The sequence below is a fragment of the Rhinichthys klamathensis genome, unplaced genomic scaffold (genome assembly GCF_029890125.1).
Source record: "Rhinichthys klamathensis goyatoka isolate OS25496 unplaced genomic scaffold, OSU_Roscu_1.1 h1tg000019l_1, whole genome shotgun sequence".
Taxonomy (NCBI): domain Eukaryota; kingdom Metazoa; phylum Chordata; class Actinopteri; order Cypriniformes; family Leuciscidae; genus Rhinichthys; species Rhinichthys klamathensis.
The window spans coordinates 5,866,134-5,890,047 of record NW_026606570.1 but is presented as its reverse complement, the minus strand read 5'-3'; the positions used below and the strand labels follow the sequence as shown (position 1 = coordinate 5,890,047).

Below are 23,914 nucleotides of genomic sequence, written 5' to 3'. Positions count from 1 at the left end.
TGCCCCTACCATTTCCACCCACTCCCGGACAGAACACTTATCACTGCTATCACCCCTATAAATAGGCGGCTCCTTAGCATCAGATTGCATTACTAGCCTAACACCGGACAAATTAAACTCCGTCGGTTGCTGTTCAGGCTGTGAACCCCCCTTTTTTTCAGATTTGTCGTGTACCGTTACATCACTATTACGTTGCAGCTGGTCTGCAATAGACTGGCCAATTTGGCTGGCTAACTCTGTAATAAGGGCTCTTACATCATCACTAGAGGCTGATGTGGTACGCTGCTCACTTGGGGAAAGACTGCGGGGAAACTGGACACGACTGGAACACGCCCTGGGCGTTCTCAACCCTCCCACATCAGGCGACTGAACCTCGTCCTTGAATAACCTCCCCCTCCCAAACCCCACAGTATCATACACATCATGATCAAAAACCCCCGTACCCACTGGTGTATTTACTGAGTCCATTTTGCAATACTTGTGTGAAACAATACAGTCCCCACGGCGATCGAAGTGGCGTCGATACTCGAGGAATCCAAAAGGTCACGGCACCAATGTAACCCGTCTCGTCTTTCTGCGTTGTGTTCTGGGTTGTTCTCGAGTAGACACAGAGGCACGGGCAGTCACAATGCAGTTTATTATCTGCGGTCATAAACAATATGGCAATGAGTGTTGCGTGACATCAGGTTAGCATCTCAGTCAGATCCAGCATTGCTCTGACTCTATTCACATTAATCACATTTAACCTCTTTTCATACAGAAAAACTACATACATTTGTAATCAAAACAAATACAAAGAAAATATCAGATATTCCCAATAGAAAAACACATTGTAAATTCCCCTTAGTCATACATTAATTCCATTATATAAACTACACATATATTCATTGAGTCATCTCAAACAAATATGCACAAACACACAAAAAAACATACCTGCGGTCATAAACAATATGGCAATGAGTGTTGCGTGACATCAGGTTAGCATCTAAAAAAATAGCATCACGTCAATACAATGTTAATGGCCTGCCGAACAGCTAGCTCACCACGTGCTGCAGCAGCTACCGAACTGCATTTAACATATAAAAACACAATATCGCGGCTCGTAGTTCATTAAGACTACTGCAAGATTCACTCATCATCATATACACTCTTTCACGGTAATAAGTCAACAATTAAGTGATAATAACAACTTATATATCCGTTTTATTATCGGAGAAACCTGACGTGAACTCACCTCAGTCAGATCCAGCATTGCTCTGACTGAGGTCAAACTTGCGCGGCGCAAGTCCCCGGTCTGATGACGTCACACGCACACACTGCACTAACCCGACGCGCAGGCAGAATGAACCCAAAACGAAACTCCCAGTAATACAAAAAGAAATATTTTTTGGTGGAATTCATAAGTATACAAATAAACCTGCTACACAAAGATTTATACACGTTAATAAAAAAGTCAAAGGCAGTGTTGTGTATTTGTTATTGCCTTGCCTGCATGTAAGACTCAGAGCAGGGCAGTGCAGGGAGGTAAATGTTTGCTTTTCAAGATGAATCAGCATTGAGGTATACGACTTGAGATATTATTATACATATAACTGATTATATCTGGATTACTTCATCAGGTTCCCAAAATTAAAACTTGTAATTAGATTATATTACATTTTAAAATAGTACTCGTAATCACATACAGTTACTGAGGTTACTTATTGATTACATGATTACTCACAAATTATTCACAAAATGGCAGTAAATTCAATGATTTGCCCAAATTTTGCCCTAGTTTTCCTTTTTTAAAAAGCTTATTGTTTATATATTCGGACAAGTTTTGTGGAATTGCACACACAAATAACTGCCACTTATAATTACATGGAAAATTGAGAGGCAATATTTTTAGTAAGTGTTTTATTTTTGATTGTTTTTATTTTACAATATTTTCTTTTAATTAACATTTTTGAGATTTCATTATTAGCTTTTCATCAATTTACAAACCCTGCAGATCAAACTCAGTTTGAGAAAGCCTGACATATGTTTAATGCACTTCACGATGTTGATAACAAAGAAGAGAATACATTTTCTTTTTCTTCTTTTGTTTGTTTGTTTGACTTTATTGTCTGTTCAGATTTACTGGACATCAGAAATGAATCTTTAACACTGGCATAAAAAACAGATACATCAGACAACACTGACCAACCATGTTATATAGCCTACCACCACATAATAAAACACATGGGGCACACACATTTATCTCTATCAGAAACATGATTAAAACACAGTGGTGAATTAGGTCCAAATAAATCAAATTAGTAATCAGATTAGTGAGATTTTAAAATATAGATTGCGTAACAAACTACAATCCATACAAATTACATGATGAAAATTGTAGTTAAAGTAATCTACCAAGCACAATCAGTAAAGTTTATACATTTGTTTATTGTAGGCTACTTGAAAGACTGCAAGAAAATGAGAACAATATCCTAGAATCTAGATGGACAAAATGGCAGTAGTGTTTATAATCTTCAGGGAGCATAAAAACAACAACTTGTGTCTGCCTGTTACCTTTGTATTTTAGATTTAGAACAGATTAGGACAATAAAAACCCAGTAAACAATTATAAGCTGCACTGATTTCATGCCACTGACTGTATGGCGGGATGGGAATGCCCATTAAACATGAATTTACAAAAAATAATAATAATATAGGAAATTACTGTAATATAATTAAGAAATATGAACCATCATTTCATCTCACTTCCATACGAATTTAACCTTATCCTAGAGGCATTATTTATTATCTTTTAAACACACAAAACAGAATATTAAACATCTGTGTACTTTTCTTAACCAAACACTACATCAGGCCTAATTAACAATATCTGTCTAGGCTGCATAACTCTCATCCACAACAGCAGATCTTGAATAATTGAAATAATTGAACTATTTTGAAGTGTGTTAGTAATGAAGGCTGTTACACACTCACAGGGGTTTGTCATTCATCCACCGACACTCGTATCTGCTCGGACTAAACGTGGCCTCATGATTCCCACCGGAGCCTTTTACCCTTTTCTTTCATTTCTCACCCACATATTTGTCACAGTGGATTGTTGATAGCACATCATATGGAAGGTACGTTGCGGTAAATGTGGCTGTTTTCATTAATTGCTGACAAAGGGGCTGTAGTTTAGCTTCGGGTTGCTAGTCCATCTCATTAAAGCAGCATAAACGTTAGCTGTTAGCCGCTGGTTAACGTTACTGTTTCAGTCAAAACATGCAAACCAGTTTACGCTCAGGACAGCAGCTCTCCCAGATGGTTAAATCTACCTCCCCGTGTGAGTGTTTGAATAATATAACGTTAGTATTATTTTAGTGTTTATTAGCTACCTGGGCGATGGCTAGCTAGTTACTTTGCATATAATCACAGACTAGCTTATCTGGGTTTGTCAGGAGGCGGTTAGGTTTGTTTTGTTCAGTAACGTTAGCTGTAAGTAACAAATGTGCATGTCGTTTATGTCTGGGATTAATATTATTAAATTTGAGATGATAGTGTTGGAATAAAAGCTACTCGTGTGCTAGCTAGCTTGGACGCTAAAAAACTGAATTACTGCTCCAAAGCTCCCGACACATTGCCATGCAGCTTAGGAAACACCACATGCCCTCATAAGAGAGACTTTAAGGTTGTTTGAAAGTGCTTTGGCTTGTGTGTTTGCAGACGGTGGTTGCGGGATGGACGCGGAGCTGGGTGCTGACAGCGCCCGCAGAAAGATGGAGGCGGCGGGCGAGGCGCTGGAGATAGTGCCGCTGGAGATGTATGATTCAGCCCGAGCCAAAATAGCGGCAAACCTGCGATGGCTGTTCGCCAAAGCCTTCGGTATCGGTGAGTTGATTAACTTTGTTTATGAATGAAAACAGGACCGAAAAGCAAGACTTGTATTTTATTAACCGACTCTGTGTGATATGTAGGCTAATCAAAGACAAGTTGGCTAGACAGCCAGAAAAATGTGCCTCTCCCCTTACTGTGATATTTTCACCTGACATCATCACTGTACCTTGATACTGGGCAATTTATTGATAATGATAAACCATATTCATAGTTACTAGTTAGGCGTTGTCGTGGTGCATGTCCAAAAATGGTATTTCCATACTACGTACAGTACACACATGGTCTTTACATAGTACTTAAAATGTTTCAATGCTATATATACCACAGCAAAGTTATCCAGTGGTATAAACATTGGGTCACACTAGTATCAGATGATAATACCGTGGTACTTTGATGGATGCTACTGAAATTTATGTACCAGGGCAGGGTATTTACACAGTACTCCAAGCCAAGGTATTTCCAAGAGTTCATAGTACATGTCTGAAAAAACATGATGGCAGCATCGCACTTTAAAATTTTTTTTTTGCAAGTGTGAGCTAGAGGTGGGTGATATGACCGAAATCTTATTTCACGATAACAGTATCCTCCTTATTCTGAAAAATGGAAGTTATTTTCTTTTGAGACTTCCAATTCATTTGACGTATAGGTAAATAACTAGAAGAATAGCATTGCACTAAAAGCTACAAACCAGTGTAACTATGATAATATGTGAAAATAATACAAAGACAAACCAGTTTGCAATATCAAGCAGCATAACGGACTGTGCAAGCTTTTATTCACATATAGACAGTACCATGATTCTCCAAGCTACTTAAAATATCCAAAAACTGGTTTTGCCATGGTACATGTCCAGAAAAACAAACAAACAAAAACAATGATGTTGCTTTTGTTATTTTTCACAGTGGATTGATTTTAAGCAGTATACAAAATGAAAACTAGTCTAGATTTATGGAAATACTACTCAACAGGTCAAGAAATATTACAGATGTACTTATATTAGAGCTGCACGATTGGTCGTTTCAATCGATTCAATAATAATACAAATAATCAAATTCAATTGAATAATTGATTCAGACACACACACGGTCTTATTCCTAAATGACAATGATTGAGCTTTATCTATTAAAACTTTGATAAGTACAATCGCTGACCCAGAGAAAGCAGTTGTCATATATGGGTCTTTTCTACCACACAGTATAATTATTTCTGTTACAATGATTCAAATTATCACAGAATTGCTGGAATAAGTTTATAGTTCAGAACATTGATGTCTACCATAGCGATACAAATAGAGTAAATCACCTTTTGAAAGTAACTTGATGCTTCAAATAAAGAGTTTATCAATTAAATCATTACACCAGAAGGTGGTGACAAGTGACTGTTAAAAATGCATTTATTGAATCATTCCTTCAAGAGATTCGTTCAAAAATGTTGATTCATCCAGCAATGAAACAAGTGAAGTCTTTATGAGTGATTCATTGAATCATTCATTCAATTTCAAACCGATTTTCAAAATAATAATGACAATAATAAATCATTCAAATGAACTAGGCCTAAATGTTTTTAAAGTAGACTTCAGCAATTAACATTTTGTCAGAACCTCTAGTAAATTACATATTATTTTGTTTAGTTGTCCATTCAGAATCGTGGGAGAATCATGATCTCTATTTTAAACAATCAAGATTCTCAATTTATCCAGAATTGTGCAGCTTATATATGGCCTACAAATGTTTTGGCTTGGAGGGCAGCAGTCTGAGTCTACCGTTGTTGTATTTGACCATCAGGATCAAAAGCATTTGTCCCAGTCCCTTCTGCAGTGCTTGCACAATTTAAATGTTGTGGATGAACAGGAAGGGTTTTCCTAATGCCACCAACTCCCTGTCAGCAGATATAGAGTGCAGGCTGTATGTGGGGCGCCAAGAGTCTGTTTTGTATTTTATGTATGGAATCTATGTTGAGTTAAGCTTTCAAACATCTGTTAAATAATTAATTCCCCAAAATTGAGAATTCTGTCATCATTCACATTTATTTGTGATAAATGAGCATTCGATAATGAGGCAATATTGCTAATTTCTGTTGCCAGTCAGAGTTAACTGTTTGAGTACCTGCATATGGAAAAAGCAATGACCAGCAGACAAAATTTGCTCCAGGTATATTTTTAGCCTCTTCTGCTCTAGTATCAGTCACTAATGACTGTAACATATGAGCACTGCAGTGTGTGGACAAATGTGATCAAACTAATAGTGGGTTGGACTTTTTTTTGGATTGTTATATGACATGCATTAATTTATTTATTTTGTTGGACAGATTTAGTTTTGATTCATGGTGGTACCAAAAGAGTGGCACACAAAATCTGTCTTGAGCATATGGCTCCTATTAGATCATCTCATAAGACTGGCACAGTGGAAAGGGATCTAATTGGTGGATGTATTCAAGCATGCTCTGATATGTAGCCTGTACCCCCTCTGACAAAAAGGCACCCCAATCTGCTATCATCGGTGGGTGAAACAAAAGTGGTGTGTAAGACTCCTGACCTCGTTTTAAAGCTGAGGAAACTGTCTCTCTGCTGTTGAATGTTTAATTATCTGAACTGTGTTTGCAGGGTGTGTCAGTTTGCCATAACAGTGATGGGTAATAATAATAACATGACTGTCAATAATTATATTAACGTGGGAGTTATTTAATTACTGAAGGGGTTAGATATGTGCTTGTCTGTGGGTTGAGGTTCAAATACAGTTTATTCCATCATTATTGTGGAGTTCTTTTTGGCTTTTTCTGTTATTCGGGATATTCCCTTCAGTAAAGCTGTGGTTAAAGCGGAGTTGTTTCAGCCCAGTAATTGGCCTAAATGGAGATGAAGGCCATGTGCATCTTTACTGTCAGAAGTGGGCCAGATTTAAAGGGTTTCTTTGCATTCTGATGATTACTGCTTTGAATGTCCTTTTGAATGTCCAGTTCACTTTCTTTTAAGATAAAAAAACTGCAGGATAAATAAATACAAATGCTTGCAACTGGGGCCCTTATTTAAGGCTGCCATATTCTCTTCTTATGCTTCTTGTACTTTGGTGTAGATATTTGACATTTTACAAGTGCATTATTTCTTAAATTCTTTTAGATCTTTTTATTTTTATATTATATATATGCAGGGCTCGACATTAACACTTGTCCAGGAAAAGTAAAAGATAATTTTACTTGCCTGACCCGACAAATAACCTGATTAAAATGTCAATAACAAAAAATAGCAAGGGAATTACCGAAACGCAAGTGATTCTGATTTTATTTTATTTAGTGTAAGTGTCGATCGATGGTGGATAATATATAATGTACTGATGGTGACAAGGTTGCCTTGTTGAGGCTCACGCAGCCTCTCAAAGAGAAATCGAAATAAATGTGCAAAGCACACACAAAGAAACTCAGTTAACATACTGTGGTACATTTTTAAAAAAAAAAGTTTTTATATTTATAACATATGACAAAGTTAAAGGGTTACTAGTTTACCCCATAATGGAAATGATCATATAATTTACTCAACCTCAAGCCATCCTAGGTGTTATGACATTCTTCTTTCAGCCAAACACAATCTGAGTTAAAATATCCTTTAACTTTATAATGGGAGTGAGTAGCGCCTGAGATTTTGAATCTCCTAAAAGAGCATCCATTCATTATAAAAATAATCAATAATCTCCAGGGGGTTAATAAAGGCTGCCTAAAGCGAAGTGATGCAATTTTGTAAGAAAAAATATCCATATTTATAACTTTATTTGATTTATTTTAACTGATTTACTAATAAATAAATAAATAAATAATAAATTAAAAGAAATGTACAGGACCTATATATTCTTATAAATACCTAAAATGTACCAAAATACCATAAACAAATACCAACTATAAGTTGGTATCCCTGTGCACATTAATGCAATGCTAAAATCATTCTCCTGTGTAATAATATGCTCTAAATCTGCTGTATTAAAACACAAGACATGCTCACTGTAATTTCCCAGTCTTTAAACAACCCTTGCACGTGGCAGACGGACTGGTTTGGAACAAAGCAGACAGCTCCACGTGGTTCATCAGAGGGGGGCAGGTGTGTGTGCATAAATGCATGATGGATGATTGGACCCAGTGCCTTCACATTTAATGATATGGTTCTCCTTGGGGGATGCCGGTGCAGAGGGCGTTTAAGTATTTGTGGTTGGTGTGGATGGAGCAATGGCTGCCCAGACAAGGACATGTCTGGCCTTTCTTGCCAGTGTTTGAGCCTCATGGTTGCAGCCAGACTCCCAGCTGCCACAGCACATCTGCGTCTGCACAGGAGATTCCGTGATGATGACACTAGGGCCCTATGTCTTGCTTTTCACACCATCACGCTATTGTCTAGCACATAGTGCCGTAGATGGCAACAAAGCAAGGGGTTCTCCGGCAGATTGCATCTGATACCAGACATAGAAACTGTAGCGGCAGTAACACTTGAAAACATCCCAAGTATTTCATCAGTATCTCAGCATCAGTACAATTTGTTTATATCCTAATTTATTGTTTTCTCATCCTGTCAGATCACATCCCAGAGGACCTGCAAGACCCTTTCTACACAGATCAGTATGACCAGGAACACATTAAACCCCCGGTGATCCGGTTACTGCTGTCCTGTGAGCTGTACTGTCGCGTGTGCACCCTCATTCTCAAAGGAGACCAGGTGGCCTCTCTGCAGTCCCACCAGTCAGTCATCCAGGCCTTGTCTCGCAAAGGCATCTATGTCATGGAGGGCGATGACACGCCTGTCACAGATTCAGATCTGTCCTGCCAACCAATCAAAATGGTGCGTTGCATTCAAAATGTATTTGGTCATTTTATATCTTTGGATGTGTTTTTACACTATGTAACATTTTTACACTATGCTGAATGTACAGTATAACGTGAGTTTGTATAAGACGTGATTGTATATATTTAATAATATGCATGATGTACATTTATTATTGAATATAATATAAACGTGGCATTAAAAATATTTTTTGTATAACATTTATATTTATTAATGTACATAAAATATATACTTTTTTAATTTTTTTTTATTATAGTGGGTTTTGTCATGCCGGAGGATATGTATATATATATATATATATATATATATATATTAGGGGTGGAACGGTACACAGAAGTCACGGTTCGGTTCATACCTCGGTTCAGACATCACGGTTCGGTACGATTTCGGTACAAGGGAGTGAAAAGCAAAGCAAAAATGCAGAAGGCATTTTTATAAATGTCTTAAGCCTTGTATTTTTTTAAATAAGTTTTATTAATAAAGGCATAGAACCAGTTTATTTGTAGTGCACTGACAGTAGTTTTATATAATTAGTTTATTAATTAAATTATTAAAAAGACGAAAAGACCTTGAGATATGTTTGGTAATTGTACCTGAATGAATTTAAAATTAATTTGCTATTTCAGATCAAGATATTTGTTTTCCTTCATTTTAATTAACTAACTTTATTCTCATCTGAATTATAAATAATTGATTTCCGTTTAAAATAATACTACCATAAAAACTTTTGTTAACAGGTGTAGGTTACAGTTTGACAAGAGTTTAGAGTGTGACAAAAGCACAATGTTGTGTTTTATTGCGAGTGTACACAAATATAAGTAAACAATTTGCAGTTTTAATGATGTCCTGTATGAAAAAAATGACGGAGTATGTTTTTACGTTTCCACTGTTCGATCGCCCGTGCCTCTCTCACACACACTCACACACACACACACACACTGTTCGATCGCGCCTCTCTCTCTCTCGCACACACACACACTGTTCATCGCGCCTCTCTCTCTCTCTCTCTCTCGCGCACACAGACACACACACACACACACTCCTGCATTGCAATCTTGATCGCAGCCTGTTCATTGCTGCGTTCACAGTCACACCAAAAGCGAATAGAGCGAAATTCATCGCTATTTAAGAGGTTTTTTTGATTTGTACCGTGTATTCGTGCAAATTCGTGCACCGAACCGTGACGCCCGTACCGTTTCGGTTCAATACGAATACATGTACCGTTCCACCCCTAATATATATATATATATATATAAATAAAATCTAGTGGTGTAACGGATCACAAAACTCAGGGTTCAGATAATGATACGGTTTTTGAGTCACGGATCGGACCATTTTTCAGATCCGCAAAAAACAATAAATAAATATAGCTTGGTGGGTGGGCAGATGACACTTTGTTTTCCATTTATTACATAAAGCACTGTTTAAGTACTTTGATACCACAGCAAAATCTACTAGCCTAACTAATAAAGTTCAAACATTAGGATATTAAAGACAAGTGAACAGTCTGTAATAAAATAAGAACAAACACAAACTACAAACAAAGTTACAAATAAAGTAAGGTCTAACAACAGAAGTATTCAGGTAAAAAAATGTAATGATTACATTTAAAATAACACTGTATTGTTCACTGAATAAATTAAATATATATTAATCTTTATTAAATTTGTGTTTTGTTGTTTGATTAACATTAATGACATAGTCAGCAGCAGGTATTTTATTGGCTGCTGTCGCTTTAAGACCTAATTCACAGATCCAATACAATAATACACATCCGATTTCTTTCTCAACTGTTTACATTAAATTAAGACATGACCTACTGTGTTAGGAGAATACATGCAGAGACGGGTACATTTGTCCATTTAAGTGCAAGGAGACGTGAAATATCAATTCAGTTTTTGCATATGGAAGTGAGTTCTCTTTTCTCCTTTCGCTTGATTGATTTAAAGTCATTTGAATGTGTAAATTGGTGAGACAAAACACAACTTTCAGTCTATGATGATAAAACTTTGCAAGTAATCTGCGAATCACATGCGTGCCGAACCGTGGAGCCTGGTCCATACGGATCAACTATGATCCATTACAGCCCTAATATATTTTATTAATAAATGATTTACATTTTTATATATTTTAAAAGAAGTATAAGGATAATCCATGCACGGCATTAAAAGATGTGAAGGCAAAAAAAAAAAAACACCCGCCAGCTACGAATCGTTAAATTAGCATTCTAACTTATTGCCCTGTGACCCTGCTAAAACTGTTGACACTTCAAGCCCCCAATGTTAAAACCAAAACTACGCCCTTGGTTTAATCACTTCAAAAACAGCGATGTTACCACCTTGTTGCTGAGTAATATAATTTAGAGATTCAGTAGAGATGTTAATTTAATACAAATCGTGTTTACAACAACTTTCTGTTGTGTTATTGAATGTTCCTGTGTGTGTGCACAGTGCGATCTCCCATCTCTGTGTGTGTATGTGTACGCGCAAAAGTCATCGGCAGGTTGTTTGATTTTGTTATTGTACACTGCCCTTAGTCAAAAGAGCCCTACCCCCATATCTCTGATATTCTGCTGCCAAGATATGTCTGGGCTATATTAATTTGGGTTTGCTAGGGTGGTTTGTAGGTAGTGTTTTACAGCCCCAAGTTAAAAGACATTCCTGATATGATCCATATGACCCCTTTTCGATTTATGTTTCTTGTATAAAGCAGTAATAGCATAATTTGAAGTATTATTCGCATCCATAGCACACGCACCAGCATTTTGTCTGGAGGAAGAAACGATAATTGTGATGTTTGCCTTAGCAAGCACTAATTACAGTAGTCCAGAACCAGACAAAGAAAAAGCAAATGTGATATGGAAACTGTGGTTTGCAGAGATCTTCCTGTTGTAGATATCTCTGCACTGACAGGAGAAAGCTGCTATTGTTGGCATATCCAGCTTGTGTTTTTCCTTTCACGTATAACCACTACAATCGCCTGTCCAAACAATTAGTGTGATCAGTGCTTGAGCTAAAGTAGCTCAGAGCGGAGTGGATTTCATTGATTCACAGCTGTATTTTTTTTTTTTTAGCCAGTGATGTGCTTTCTCCAGTGAATGGCAATCACTGATGTTGGTGAATCAGCATTGCACACTCAACCGTGCTTTTATCACTTCAAATTCAAATCTTTGTGGTCGAGCCCACACCCTGTGCAGAGCCTAATACAGTCTGATCCACACAAACCTGTTAGACCGAACAGAATGGCTTTGTGGGGTGTGTACTGTGTAGGTACAGCATGATGACTTTTAAAGAGGTATAGGCGTCATTTATGTGCTTTGAATCGGTGTTATAGCATCAGTGCTACATAAATACCTGGCATCAAGTTGTCAGAATGGAGTACCCTCACTAGTAAAAGTCACAACAGGGATTTACAAACTTTATAACATGAAGTGCTATTTTTAATCTGGTTTAATTGACTATGCGCCATGTGAATTATTTGTTTACGGCGAAAAAGCATGTTTACCATTCTATTTAGCTGACGTCTGGCTAAAATGCTACTGTGTTAACGTGGCCATTATAGGGATGTAATGTTTTGAAGTCCCAGAGCAGGCTCTTTATTCTCTGCTTAAAGGTGCTCTAAGCAATGTCACGCGTTTTTTAGGCCAAAACATTTTTTGTCACATACAGCAAACATCTCCTCACTATCCGCTGGCTGCCTGTCCCCTGAACACACTGTAAAGAAACGCGATCTCTGTAGACAGCCCAGGCTCCACAAACAGCAACAAAAATAAACTGCGGCGACCCGCTCTCCGAAATATAACAAACTGTTCCAGCCAATGACCGACAAGAAGGGTTTGGGGGCGGGGTTTGGGGGGTTAGTGTGCGGATGAGGAGGAGGGAGGGTCTAGCTAGCCTCCTATTGTTTGACAATAGTTCGAACGTCAACAAGAAGTGACGTCACCCAGGATCGCTTAGAGAACCTTTAATGTTTAATGGATATCTGCCTGACCACTAAATTTGGTTGACCCACTGGCAAAACTTGGAATGGGATACTAGTGTATTGCTTACTGCACTGTACATTACCATTCAAAGGTTGAGGGTCAGTAAGTTTAAAAAATAAATAATACATTTATTCTTTAAGGATGCGTTAAATTGATCAAAAGGTACAGTAAAGACTTTTAAATTGTTATAAAATTCTATTTAAAATAAATGCAGTTTTAAAAAAAAAACGTTCTATTTATCAAAGAATCCTGAATAAAAAGTATCATGTTTCCAAAAATTATTATTAACTATTTTCAACTTTGCTAATAATAAAAAAGTTTCTTGAGCAGCAAATAAATGCAATAATATTTTGATTAAATAAATGCAGCATTGGCTGAGCATAAGAGACTTCTTTCTTTCACACACATTTATGACCTTTACACATGAATCAAAACTCACAGACCTTTAAACGGTAGCGTATGCTTTATTGATTGCAGTTGTTTTGCAATTTTAATTGGTGTCAAATATCTTAACTCTTGGTTGTCTGATCAACTAATGAGATTTGAAAAAATAACGGCTGATTCAGTCAAGTTGACAGTATGTCATTGGGGGACACAGTGTGCTCTGGTTACATGGCACGTATTGGCAAATGTAGTCATCTTGTTTTTTTAATGCAAATTTCATACTGTGCGCTGCGCAGTACACATACTGCAGATATGGTACAAATAGTGTGACAGGGTGCTTTTCTGCTCTAGTACAACGTTTATCTGAGTCCAAAGTCCATCGCATTCCAGTCTTCTGGTTTATACTTGTCAGTCGTCTGACATGCTGTCTGAGAAAAAGACTGTGAGAGTTTGCTGACACTTGGCTTGAGTCACGGATCAGTCCGCTGAGATTGCGCTGGTCTATGAACTAGTCAGTGGTTGACTGCTGTTGGGGTTGCCATGGCAACTGGATGGGCTTTGTTCATAGTCTCAAACTAAGACTGAATGTTCAAGTGCTTGGTGTATTTTGTAATGGGTTATTCAAATCATGAGGTAGTGTACACGGTTGTAGCCAGCATGAGGAATGTTACATAAAGGTTTTTACATTTCATGAGAAATGCGAAATATCATGTTACCTACTTCATCTTGACTGCTTTTTGGCAGATTAACTGGACTCAATGTTTTTATTAGCTAGAGCAGCATTACCTTCTTTGGGCTTAATTGGAGATTGTTTCCTCAAAGGTTTGTGCACATTTTTTCCTTTCTTAGTCTGAGGAAGAGCAGCACCCTTAAACATTTAGACTTTCTGAGTATAGGGACGTTTCTTTTATTAGGTTGTAAATTAATAAAGTACCAGTTTTGTCAATGTCCTGTGAAAAATGTGATAGAAACATTTTACTTTCATATGCATTATATTTATTATAAATGAATAATATTCATTTATTTACATTTTTTGCATGATGCTGGTGTGGAACAAAGTTTTCTAATTATTATCTAATTACTAATAATTAACTAACCGCTAACCTCTAAGAATTTTGACCAATTAATATTATCAGTTAAATGGTTTAAAAAGTAATTCAAGTCATTTTTCAAGATATTTTAAAATGTTTCAAGTCAAGTCAAATATATTTATATAGCGCTTTTCACAATACAGATTGTATCAAAGCTGCTTCACAGTATCAATCAAAACAACTTAACAGTGTTTGTTTATTACTGGAAAAAGACATCCAAGTTTGGTAGAGCTGATCAGTGGTATGTTGGGTCATTTATTTTGAATATCCCCAACTGAGCAAGCCAAAGGCAACAGTGGCAAGGAACCGAAAAACTCCATCAAGTGACCCGATGGTGTCCTAAAACTCCATCAGATGACCCAATGGAGAAAAAAAAACCTTGGGAGAACCCAAGCTCAGTCGGGGCCAGTTCTCCTCTGGCGTTTATGAAGTAGAGGCCGAATTTACAGTAACTGTAAGATAACATTTATATGAATGCCTGGCTAAATAGATGCGTCTTTGCGCATTTTGCGCATTTTTGATAGAGAAAAGAAAGGGATAAATCTTGTACAAGTTGCATTTTATTATTAAATTCGGAAATAACGTAAAATACCGGTAAATAAAGCAAAATGTTTACAAACATAATAAACACTTGTTATTTTGAATGGGACTTATTTAGTAAGATTATGCCTGAAAAGGTTTGGGATTTTTTTATCATTTGTTAATTTAAAACGAATTGTATAATATGACTTTGTGTTTGTTTGCTTGGTTTTATAGTATTTATATGATATTTGTAAAAATAAAAATAGCCTTAGATGGTATCATCTAAGATGGTATCATGGCATTAAATAAACTATCTATTGGGTCATAGACACTTATCCATTCTAATTTAATTCTAATTTAACAATCGTGTCGGTTTATGATCGGTTAAAGAGCTTTGCTTGACGTTAAAAAAATGAAATGAATATCCCTATAGTACTACATTTACAAATGTACTTTATGCTGTCATGAAATTTATAGATAAAATGCATTGTGCTGCATGAAAGTGCAGTAATGTGACACTTCTTTGTCCTCTGTTTTGTGGCACAGAGTTCTCACATCCCCATGATTGATGCTTTGATGATGGCCTACACTGTGGAGATGATCAGCATCGAGAAGGTTGTGTCCTGCGTGAAGCGGTTCTCCACATTCAGTGCCTCCAAAGAGCTCCCTTTTGACCTTGAGGATGCTATGATCTTCTGGATCAACAAGGTGTGTTTTTTTTTTTTTAAAGGACAAGTTCGGTATTTTACACTTAAAGCCCTGTTTCAAGATCGTTTCTGATGAAATAGAACGGTTAAGATAAAAATCTGGACAAATCTGCACCCCCCCACCTCCACAATGGTTGCATAGGTGCACTGGAACAATCCTTCCTAAAACGCATTAAACTTTAGTTTACAAAGACGTTAAACTCACCGAGTGGTCAGGGGTGTTCACTGATATGCTCACACAAAAATCGCTGAAAAAGATGCTTTCCAACAGGTTTTATCGTAGTTTTTGAACAACTCCATTTGACTTGACTTGGACAAAAACTACGATAAAAAAAAATACCGAACTTGTCCTTTAAGGGTGTGCCCCTTAGTCAAGTCATGTTTGTATTGGAACTGTCCTTGATGTATCAGACTAACTTGCTTTTTAACTGAACACAGTTTAAATGGTGAAATTTCAGTTTGAATAGACATATTGTGTTACATGTACTAATAGCTTACCTGCATTTGTCTAGTCACTTAGGGGGTAGTCTCGCGTAGCCAGACCTTCAGACTGACGGCTGAAGGTCTGGAACTCATAGCAGCTTTCTTTGGCCAAGGCCCGCCCATAAGGCCGTTTGACCGACATGTCAAACAACCAATTACAGTTCGTTTCGTTCAGCGTCACGTGGAAATGTCCCCACAACAACAGACCGGCGTGCAACAAGTCAGTCAGCATAGAAAATCAAAGGAGGAGAAGAAAACCGAACACAATACTGAATCGGCCAGCTGCGATGTCAGCGTCTGTTGTTTCATGTTTGCCCGCAAACGCGGCTGATATCCCCTTCACAGTTAGGTATTTCACTTGATCTTCCATAATAGATCATAGCTGTCAACATTGAACATTGAATATAAGGGAGATTTCCCGGAATCCATCCCCAAAATAAGGGAATTTTTTTACACGATTCTTACCCACCACAAACTTTAAAAATAAAGCACTAATCATTAAAAGTCTAAAGAGTTTATAACTACAAATGAGTGAGAGAGAAAGAGACAGTGTGTGTGTATTAGAGAAAGTGTGTCATTTTTTAAACATTTTTTATCAGAGAATGTTTAAATACTAATATCAGCTTACGAGGGAAACGGTACGTGGTGCTTCGGGGGCTGCTGGAGATGATTAGGGAGAGGTCTGTGCTCCTTTACCGATCAAAGCGCGCGCTGACACGGAGTATAATTGTTTATACTTGACTAGGGCTGTGAATCTTTGGGTAGGCAGCGAATCGATTCGATTCACGATTCATAGGTTTTCGATTCGATTCAAGAACGATTTTTGCAAATTCAGAAAGATTCGATTCGATGCGATTCACATTAAAATTCGATGCGATTCGATTAATTCGATTCGATTCTTAATTTTTTATATGCATTCATAGGATTATTTAAATGCTTCCCCCAATGGGTCTTAGTCAGGGTGTGAATTATACAGCTGCCTTCGGGGGTCAGAGAGTGAAAAAAAAAAGAAAGAAAAAAAACAAAACGACATTTTGTCTATTGTTAACGTTAGTTCCTGTTAGTTTTTAATGAACCTATTCTTATAAAAAATATTTCCAAAGCCTATAAATTAGCATTTGTAAAAATGTAAACCAAGATTTAAAAAGGCTTTAAAAGTATAGTTCATCATGCTAACTATTTTGTAGGAATGGATACACAACCTTAAAGTGTTCCTACATTAAACATCCTTCCATTGTGAGACTAAAAATACCATGAACTTTCCCAACTAAAACCTTAACTAACGTTTCCTCATGGAATAGCTATACTCTTTGTTCTCTTTATCCGACTGAACATTTTCCTTGTGATTCTGAAAGAAAACGCGCCGGCTGTCTACTTTTGCTATTAACGATTATGAATGCAACTTTAATGCGCATCTGATTGATGGATAAACCACTCGCTCTTATTTCAGTGTAATTAATGTTGTAGTTATTTCATCAGTTCAGTTTAACGACATTAAGTTACATTTCATTCATCATTCATGATTAATCGGTGTACATTTTAGACACCTAAATACGTTTTCTCTTTCCATGCATGTAATAAATGCGCACCCTTGAATAAGTGGGGTTTTACTTTAACTGCTCAGGACGGGTATGACCCATTTCCGTAAAACTTCAGTATCTTATCTTAAAGAAAATAACGGTGAGTCGGTGACGTTTCCACGCAACGAACGCGTTGTTTCATAGCAGTGCCCGGCTGCCCGCGCAATGATATGGCAGCTTTATCAATGGCTTGCTTTCTCGATAGAGAGCTGTCATCTGCTCATGTGAACACCAATGGCTGTCCTGAGGAGAGCTCAAACACGGACTGCTCAAAAATCTGCAGACGAGACCTATATGGGACCGAGCGCGAGCGAAATCCAGTGAAAGATGGTAAGAGTGCAGCGAGTATGTGAGAGCTGTGAGGACGCGAATTGACGCCGCACAACGCCTCATTAATTCGCGCATGTAGTCATTTAATTACTGTTTTTATGTTTTAAAGCACTGAATCGATATAGAATCGCAAATTATTCGATTCTTAGCATTTTAAATCGAATATTGACCGAAATAAACGATTCACAATTCGAAATACATGTTTCAAGATCGATGCATATGCATCGTCAGGATTTGTAATCGATGCATCGAGAAAACGAATGAATCGTTACACCCCTATACTTGACGCGTCCGCACGAGCGCGGCAAAGATTACGCGTTGGGTGCGCAAGACCGTCAAGACCCCATTTCGCTTGGCTGTGTGCACAGCTTTTTTTGTAAGCGCGGCGCCGCATCCGAGGATGAACGACTTCAAGCCGAATCTGCCCGAGCATGTACGTCTCACACAATCAGAGCGTAAAAATACGGGATATTTTACGGGAAAATAATAAAACGGGAAGACAGCGGGAAAAGAGCTAAAATACGTGAGAAACCCGGAAAAAACGGGAGGGTTGACAGCTATGTAATAGATAGGAGGGGACACACAACTAGTAAAGTTGGATCTGCTGGGAATCCTTATAAATGCTGACAAAGGGTCGGCCAGGCTTGGAAAATAATACTCTTCCCAAATCCCGTCGGCAAACAGGCTAAAATATCTCTTTTTGTCTCCACTAAGTGCCTCAAACAAAACTCCTGGACATCTCTTAAAGAGTCTACGCCGTGAACCTCGCATACTTTTGAGAAATCCTACGTTTAGCTGATCTTGATAAATGCTCATTGTCACTCATGTAAACACAACAGTTTTTCTTCCGCAATCACACGTCTGCGCTTTGTTTCCCGGCAGACCGAAAATAAACGCGACACTCGCACCCCCCGGAAATCCGATAAAATTCAACCAATCAGATGACGACTTCGACATTCCTGAAGTGTTTCCAGTTAAGTGTACCATATGCATCAGACGTTTAGCCAACGTTCCGTGGGCGTGACGTCTGAGGCTGAGACTACTTAGGGGGCCTTTCAGTGCTTGGCCAGATCATGTCCATTCATGCAAGCATGAAGATCTCTGCCAGCATTTTTAAAAGAAGGCTTTAGAAATTTCAGATGTTTATTGTGAATTATTTTATATGTATCATAGCACTCCCCTTCTTTGTGCTGCAGGTGAACCTGAAAATGAGGGAGATCACAGAGATGGAGCACAAATCAAAACAGCATCTGCTGGATTCTCCAAGTCATCAGAAGGTACCAGACATCCCAGCACAAGTGTTTCACTCATAGTCATAGATTGTAAAAAACTCTCTAATTCTCAGGTGCTGTTTAGACCTGGTTTTAACATCTGTCTTGAGGAATCCATTCACAAGTGAACATCGTTAAAGACAAGTGTGAACAGGGTTGTATGTGTCTAGAAAACTTTATTAAAACTGCATTGAAGGAAATGTTAGGGGGAAAGGGGTTTTTATATATTTTTTTTGGTTTGGTTTTGTAAATAATTGCAATTTTAATTGGAAATCTAACAATTAGACATTTTTCTTTCTCCATTTTCAAAGTCTCTAATTTCAAGTGTTCACTTACTGGAGACGTGTTTGAGACATGCAATCGTCTGACCACTTTATCATATCAAATGCAACGGTTGTTAATACCAGGTGTAAACAGGACCTCAGGTGTCAACTGAAATGTCAAGACTCATCTGAATACATAATACTAATGTAACAACAAACGGCTTGTGGAAATGATCTATTATCTTCAGTGGCATCACTCCTGTTTCTCCTCTAACCTCATAGCAGGGTCACATCTGTCTGCTCTTTTCTTCCCTGACTTTACATCTTCTCTGCTCCTCTTCCCGTCTCTTTCCCTCTAACCTCCTCCCTCGCTACTGGGATAGTCTCCCTCAAAATGGTATTGGAAACTAGTACCTGTAAGTTTGCTGTGAGTGCTTCCTCTCCACTGCACGCGTAGTATGTGTCAGTCCCGACGTACGCCATCACCACTCAGGTCACGCTTTTATCTAATCAGTGCACACTGGAAGACACTGTTGTGCAGTGGCTCACGCTGTAATCGCGCAAAATGATCTGCCTTTCACCCTTTGAGCACATGCAGTTATGAGCTAACACATGCCGCTGAGCGTAATTTGTGTGTGCGTGTGTGTGCTTGAGAGAGAGTTTGTGTGTGTTGGAGTCTCTTACTTTGGCTTTCGTCTTCTCATCTTTTGCTGTCATTTCCATCTTCATTTGTCTATTTCTTGTTCTGTCTGTCTCTCGGCTTAGTCTGTCCTTCAGGCTGATCTTGTGTTTGTACCTGCCCATTGCATGCGGATTTTGTGGGGGTTTCATGAGTGGCACAGAGATCCTCTGTCTCCATTCTGCTACCTTTACCTTTAGATCTGTCTAGATTTCACTGTGTCCTGTCTGAAACCTAGACGTCTGTTAGGGCTGAACACTTGAATACATTTACACGATTATGATTATGGCTGCTGTGATAAATGTGTAGATGCTGTAGTGGTCAACCAATATATATGGTTAATATGCAGGCCGATATCTGGCTTTCATTTTAATTATCGCCATTGGCTGATAGATTTATTTTTTCAGTGTGTCTGATAAGAGTCGTAGAAGAGGGACTTTTATTTTGACAGCACTGAGAACCCCAGTGCCTGCTAACAGATCTGTCTGATATAAATCGAAACGCTATAATACTTTTTTCCGTATACATATACCTCGGTGCATGATGGAATTATTTCAGAAAATGTCAAATAAATATATATTTCATTACAGAAATTATTAATGTATTATTTACTGTCTTTAAATGTGATATCATGCATATCGGCTTTATATCAGCCGTCTGCTTCCCTGCTCTCTAAGCCTGCTCTGCACATTTTGAATGTCTCCCTTATCTGACACTCTTAGTTCAGTTCATGGAGCTATTTTCTAACAAGCTGATGATCTGAATCAGGTGTTAAATAAAGACCACATACAAAATGTTGAGAACCACTGCTCTAAGATATTGGCAAGCAAACGATTCACATCAGTCGACCACTACATTTGCGGATCGTTCGTATTTTTGGTTCTTGTCTTTTTGTTGGTTTTCACAGGTGTTTTATGCAACCATTAATAAGAAAGTGTAGTTTTAGTCCTATAAGTATCAACAGTGTATCAATGTTTCTTGCTCTTATGATTTCATATCACTAGTTGTTGTTGAATTAAGTTTGTTGTGATAAACTATTTTGTGGCCAGTCACTGTTCTGCTGGATTGTTGCGTAAAGGATCAGTTTACCCAAAAATTAAAAGTGCCATCATTTATTTACCCTCATGTTGTTCCAAACCCCTTATGCTATTGCTTTATCAATGGAACCTAAAAGGAGTAGTTGAGAAGAATTTCCAAGCTGATCTTTTCCGCACAACAAAAAGTGAATGAGAACTGGGCCTGGACCTGGACATTTTAGAGCTACATTGGAGCAGAAGAACTCATTTTGTTTTAGTTCATAAGTTGCATTGACATTTTTTAATATGCTGCTGTACGTTTGTATATATATATACACTCACCGGCCACTTTATTAGGTACCCCATGCTAGTAACGGGTTGGACCCCCTTTTGCCTTCAGAACTGCCTCAATTCTTCGTGGCATAGATTCAACAAGGTGCTGGAAGCATTCCTCAGGGAGTTTGGTCCATATTGACATGATGGCATCACACAGTTGTCGCAGATTTGTCGGCTGCACATCCATGATGCGAATCTCCCGTTCCACCACATCCCAAAGATGCTCTATTGGGTTGAGATCTGGTGACTGTGGAGGCCATTTTAGTACAGTGAACTCATTGTCATGTTCAAGAAACCAATTTGAAATGATTAGAGCTTTGTGACATGGTGGAAGTAGCCATCAGAGGATGGGTACATGGTGGCCATAAAGGGATGGACATGGTCAGAAACAATGCTCAGGTAGGCCGTGGCATTTAAACGATGCCCAATTGGCACTAAGGGGCCTAAAGTGTGCCAGGAAAACATCCCCCACACCATTACACCACCACCACCAGCCTGCACAGTGGTAACAAGGCATGATGGTTCCATGTTCTCATTCTGTTTACGCCAAATTCTGACTCTAACATCTGAATGTCTCAACAGAAATCGAGACTCATCAGACCAGGCAACATTTTTCCAGTCTTCAACTGTTCAATTTTGGTGAGCTCTTGCAAATTGTAGCCTCTTTTTCCTATTTGTAGTGGAGATGAGTGGTACCCGGTGGAGTTTTCTGCTGTTGTAGCCCATCCGCCTCAAGGTTGTGCGTGTTGTGGCTTCACAAATGCTTTGCTGCATACCTCGGTTGTAACGAGTGGTTATTTCAGCCACTGTTGCCCTTCTATCAGCTCGAACCAGTCTGGCCATTCTCCTCTGACCTCTGGCATCAACAAGGCATTTCCGCCCACAGAACTGCCGCTCACTGGATGTTTTTTCTTTTTCGGACCATTCTCTGTAAACCCTAGAGATGGTTGTGCGTGAAAATCCCAGTAGATTAGCAGTTTCTGAAATACTCAGACCAGCCCTTCTGGCACCAACAATCATGCCACGTTCAAAGTCACTCAAATCACCTTTCTTCCCCATACTGATGCTCGGTTTGAACTGCAGGAGATTGTCTTGACCATGTCTACATGCATAAATGCACTGAGTTGCCGCCATGTGATTGGCTGCTTAGAAATTAAGTGTTAACGAGCAGTTGGACAGGTGTACCTAATAAAGTGGCCGGTGAGTGTATATACACACATATACAGTGCGTGCATAATCATTATGCAAGTTGATATTCTGATTTTTTTTCCCAAGCACATTTTACCAATTCCAAACCACATCAATCTTAATAACTACTATTCCTTTTTGTATTTAATAATTTATCAGTGATATATAATGTCGGAAGTGAAAAAACACCTTATATTCAGGTGTGCATAATTATTAAGCAGGTTTTCTTTTACAGGTAAAATGGGCCATAACAGAGATTTAACTCGCACTGAAAAGTCAAAAATTATTAAATGCTCATGAGGAGGATGCAATACTAATGCAATACTAGATATTGCGAAATTAAGGCGTGGCCAATGGACAGCAAAACGCTCATTGGTTCAGCAGGGTCATACAAAAACAGGCCAAGAAGAAAAGACACGTTAACTGCAAAAATAAAAATTACTGACACCGACACAGAATGCCGGACAATTCCCATTTTGTCAAGAATCCTCGTAAGCATAGTCTTAAAGGGGTGATGAACTGAGAAATCAAATTTTCCTTGAGCTTTTGACATCTAAGAGGTCATCAAATTATAAGAATATCCTGTAAGTTTCAGAACTGAAAACGTCCTTGTTAGTCCAATAAAAGCTTTTATTGACACCAGGCTCAGCAAACGACTCGTTTTTCAAAGTGGGGAACTATGAAGACCAAGAGGATAAAACACCACCCCCGCAGAAGAAGATCAACGCCTACTTCAACACGGACGGTTTAGCCCCGTCCACCGATTCGCGCATTACACGAAACTCATTATAATATGCAAAACTGTTATCCACTCACAGCAGTGGGCGTTTACTTACAAGTCTTCAATGCGAGACGCCAATAAAAACCGAGCGTTTTTGAGCTAGGCTCAAAACTAGGGTAGAAAATAGCCTATTACCTATTCATTTTGATGTTTTTGAATGTAAAAAACAAGCGAACGTCATAAGTTGACCTCAGACAACAATATAAAACAATTTAAAAAGCCAGTTCATGACCCCTTTAAATGAGTAAAAAAGTGGTAAATGAATGTAAAGAAAAAATAGGATGTGTCAGGTCTTAAATGTCTCAATAAACCTGCTGCTGTTTGTGTTCTTAATGTTAATCAAAGAGAAAATCACACTGCTCTTGACTGAATAACTTTTGTAGCTTTTATAAGGATTAATCTATATTCAATTTATAGGCCTAATTAGATAAAATAAGTAGAAAATAACCTTAGTGTTGAGCCCTGATTATATTAAAGGCACAGCTAAATGTGACATTTATTACAATGGGTTTATGTGAAGATTGTTTTAAGTTCACTTAATTTAAAAGTTGTTATTTTTTTAAAGCTTATTAAATGTTAAAATGTATATTATATTGACATTAATAATAG

General features: G+C 38.0%; 1 protein-coding gene across 7 annotated transcripts in view; it reads left to right on the top strand.

Annotated features, from left to right (window-relative positions):
* The first annotated feature begins 2,982 nt into the window (after positions 1 to 2,982).
* The window catches only part of camsap1b (calmodulin regulated spectrin-associated protein 1b), a 34,524-nt gene continuing 13,592 nt past the window's right edge, over positions 2,983 to 23,914 (top strand). For 3 of the 7 annotated variants that reach the window (XM_056237075.1, XM_056237091.1, XM_056237067.1), the window contains exons 1-6: positions 3,252 to 3,322; positions 3,703 to 3,867; positions 8,427 to 8,689; positions 15,218 to 15,379; positions 18,968 to 19,048; positions 19,689 to 19,721. In XM_056237075.1, coding sequence (XP_056093050.1) covers positions 3,262 to 3,322; positions 3,703 to 3,867; positions 8,427 to 8,689; positions 15,218 to 15,379; positions 18,968 to 19,048; positions 19,689 to 19,721 — 765 coding nt within the window. In that variant the 5' untranslated portion in view covers positions 3,252 to 3,261. Of the gene's footprint in view, positions 3,130 to 3,251; positions 3,323 to 3,702; positions 3,868 to 8,426; positions 8,690 to 15,217; positions 15,380 to 18,967; positions 19,049 to 19,688; positions 19,733 to 23,914 lie in introns of those variants that run through there. The other 4 variants (XM_056237099.1, XM_056237107.1, XM_056237083.1 and 1 more) reach the window with 4 other exon arrangements.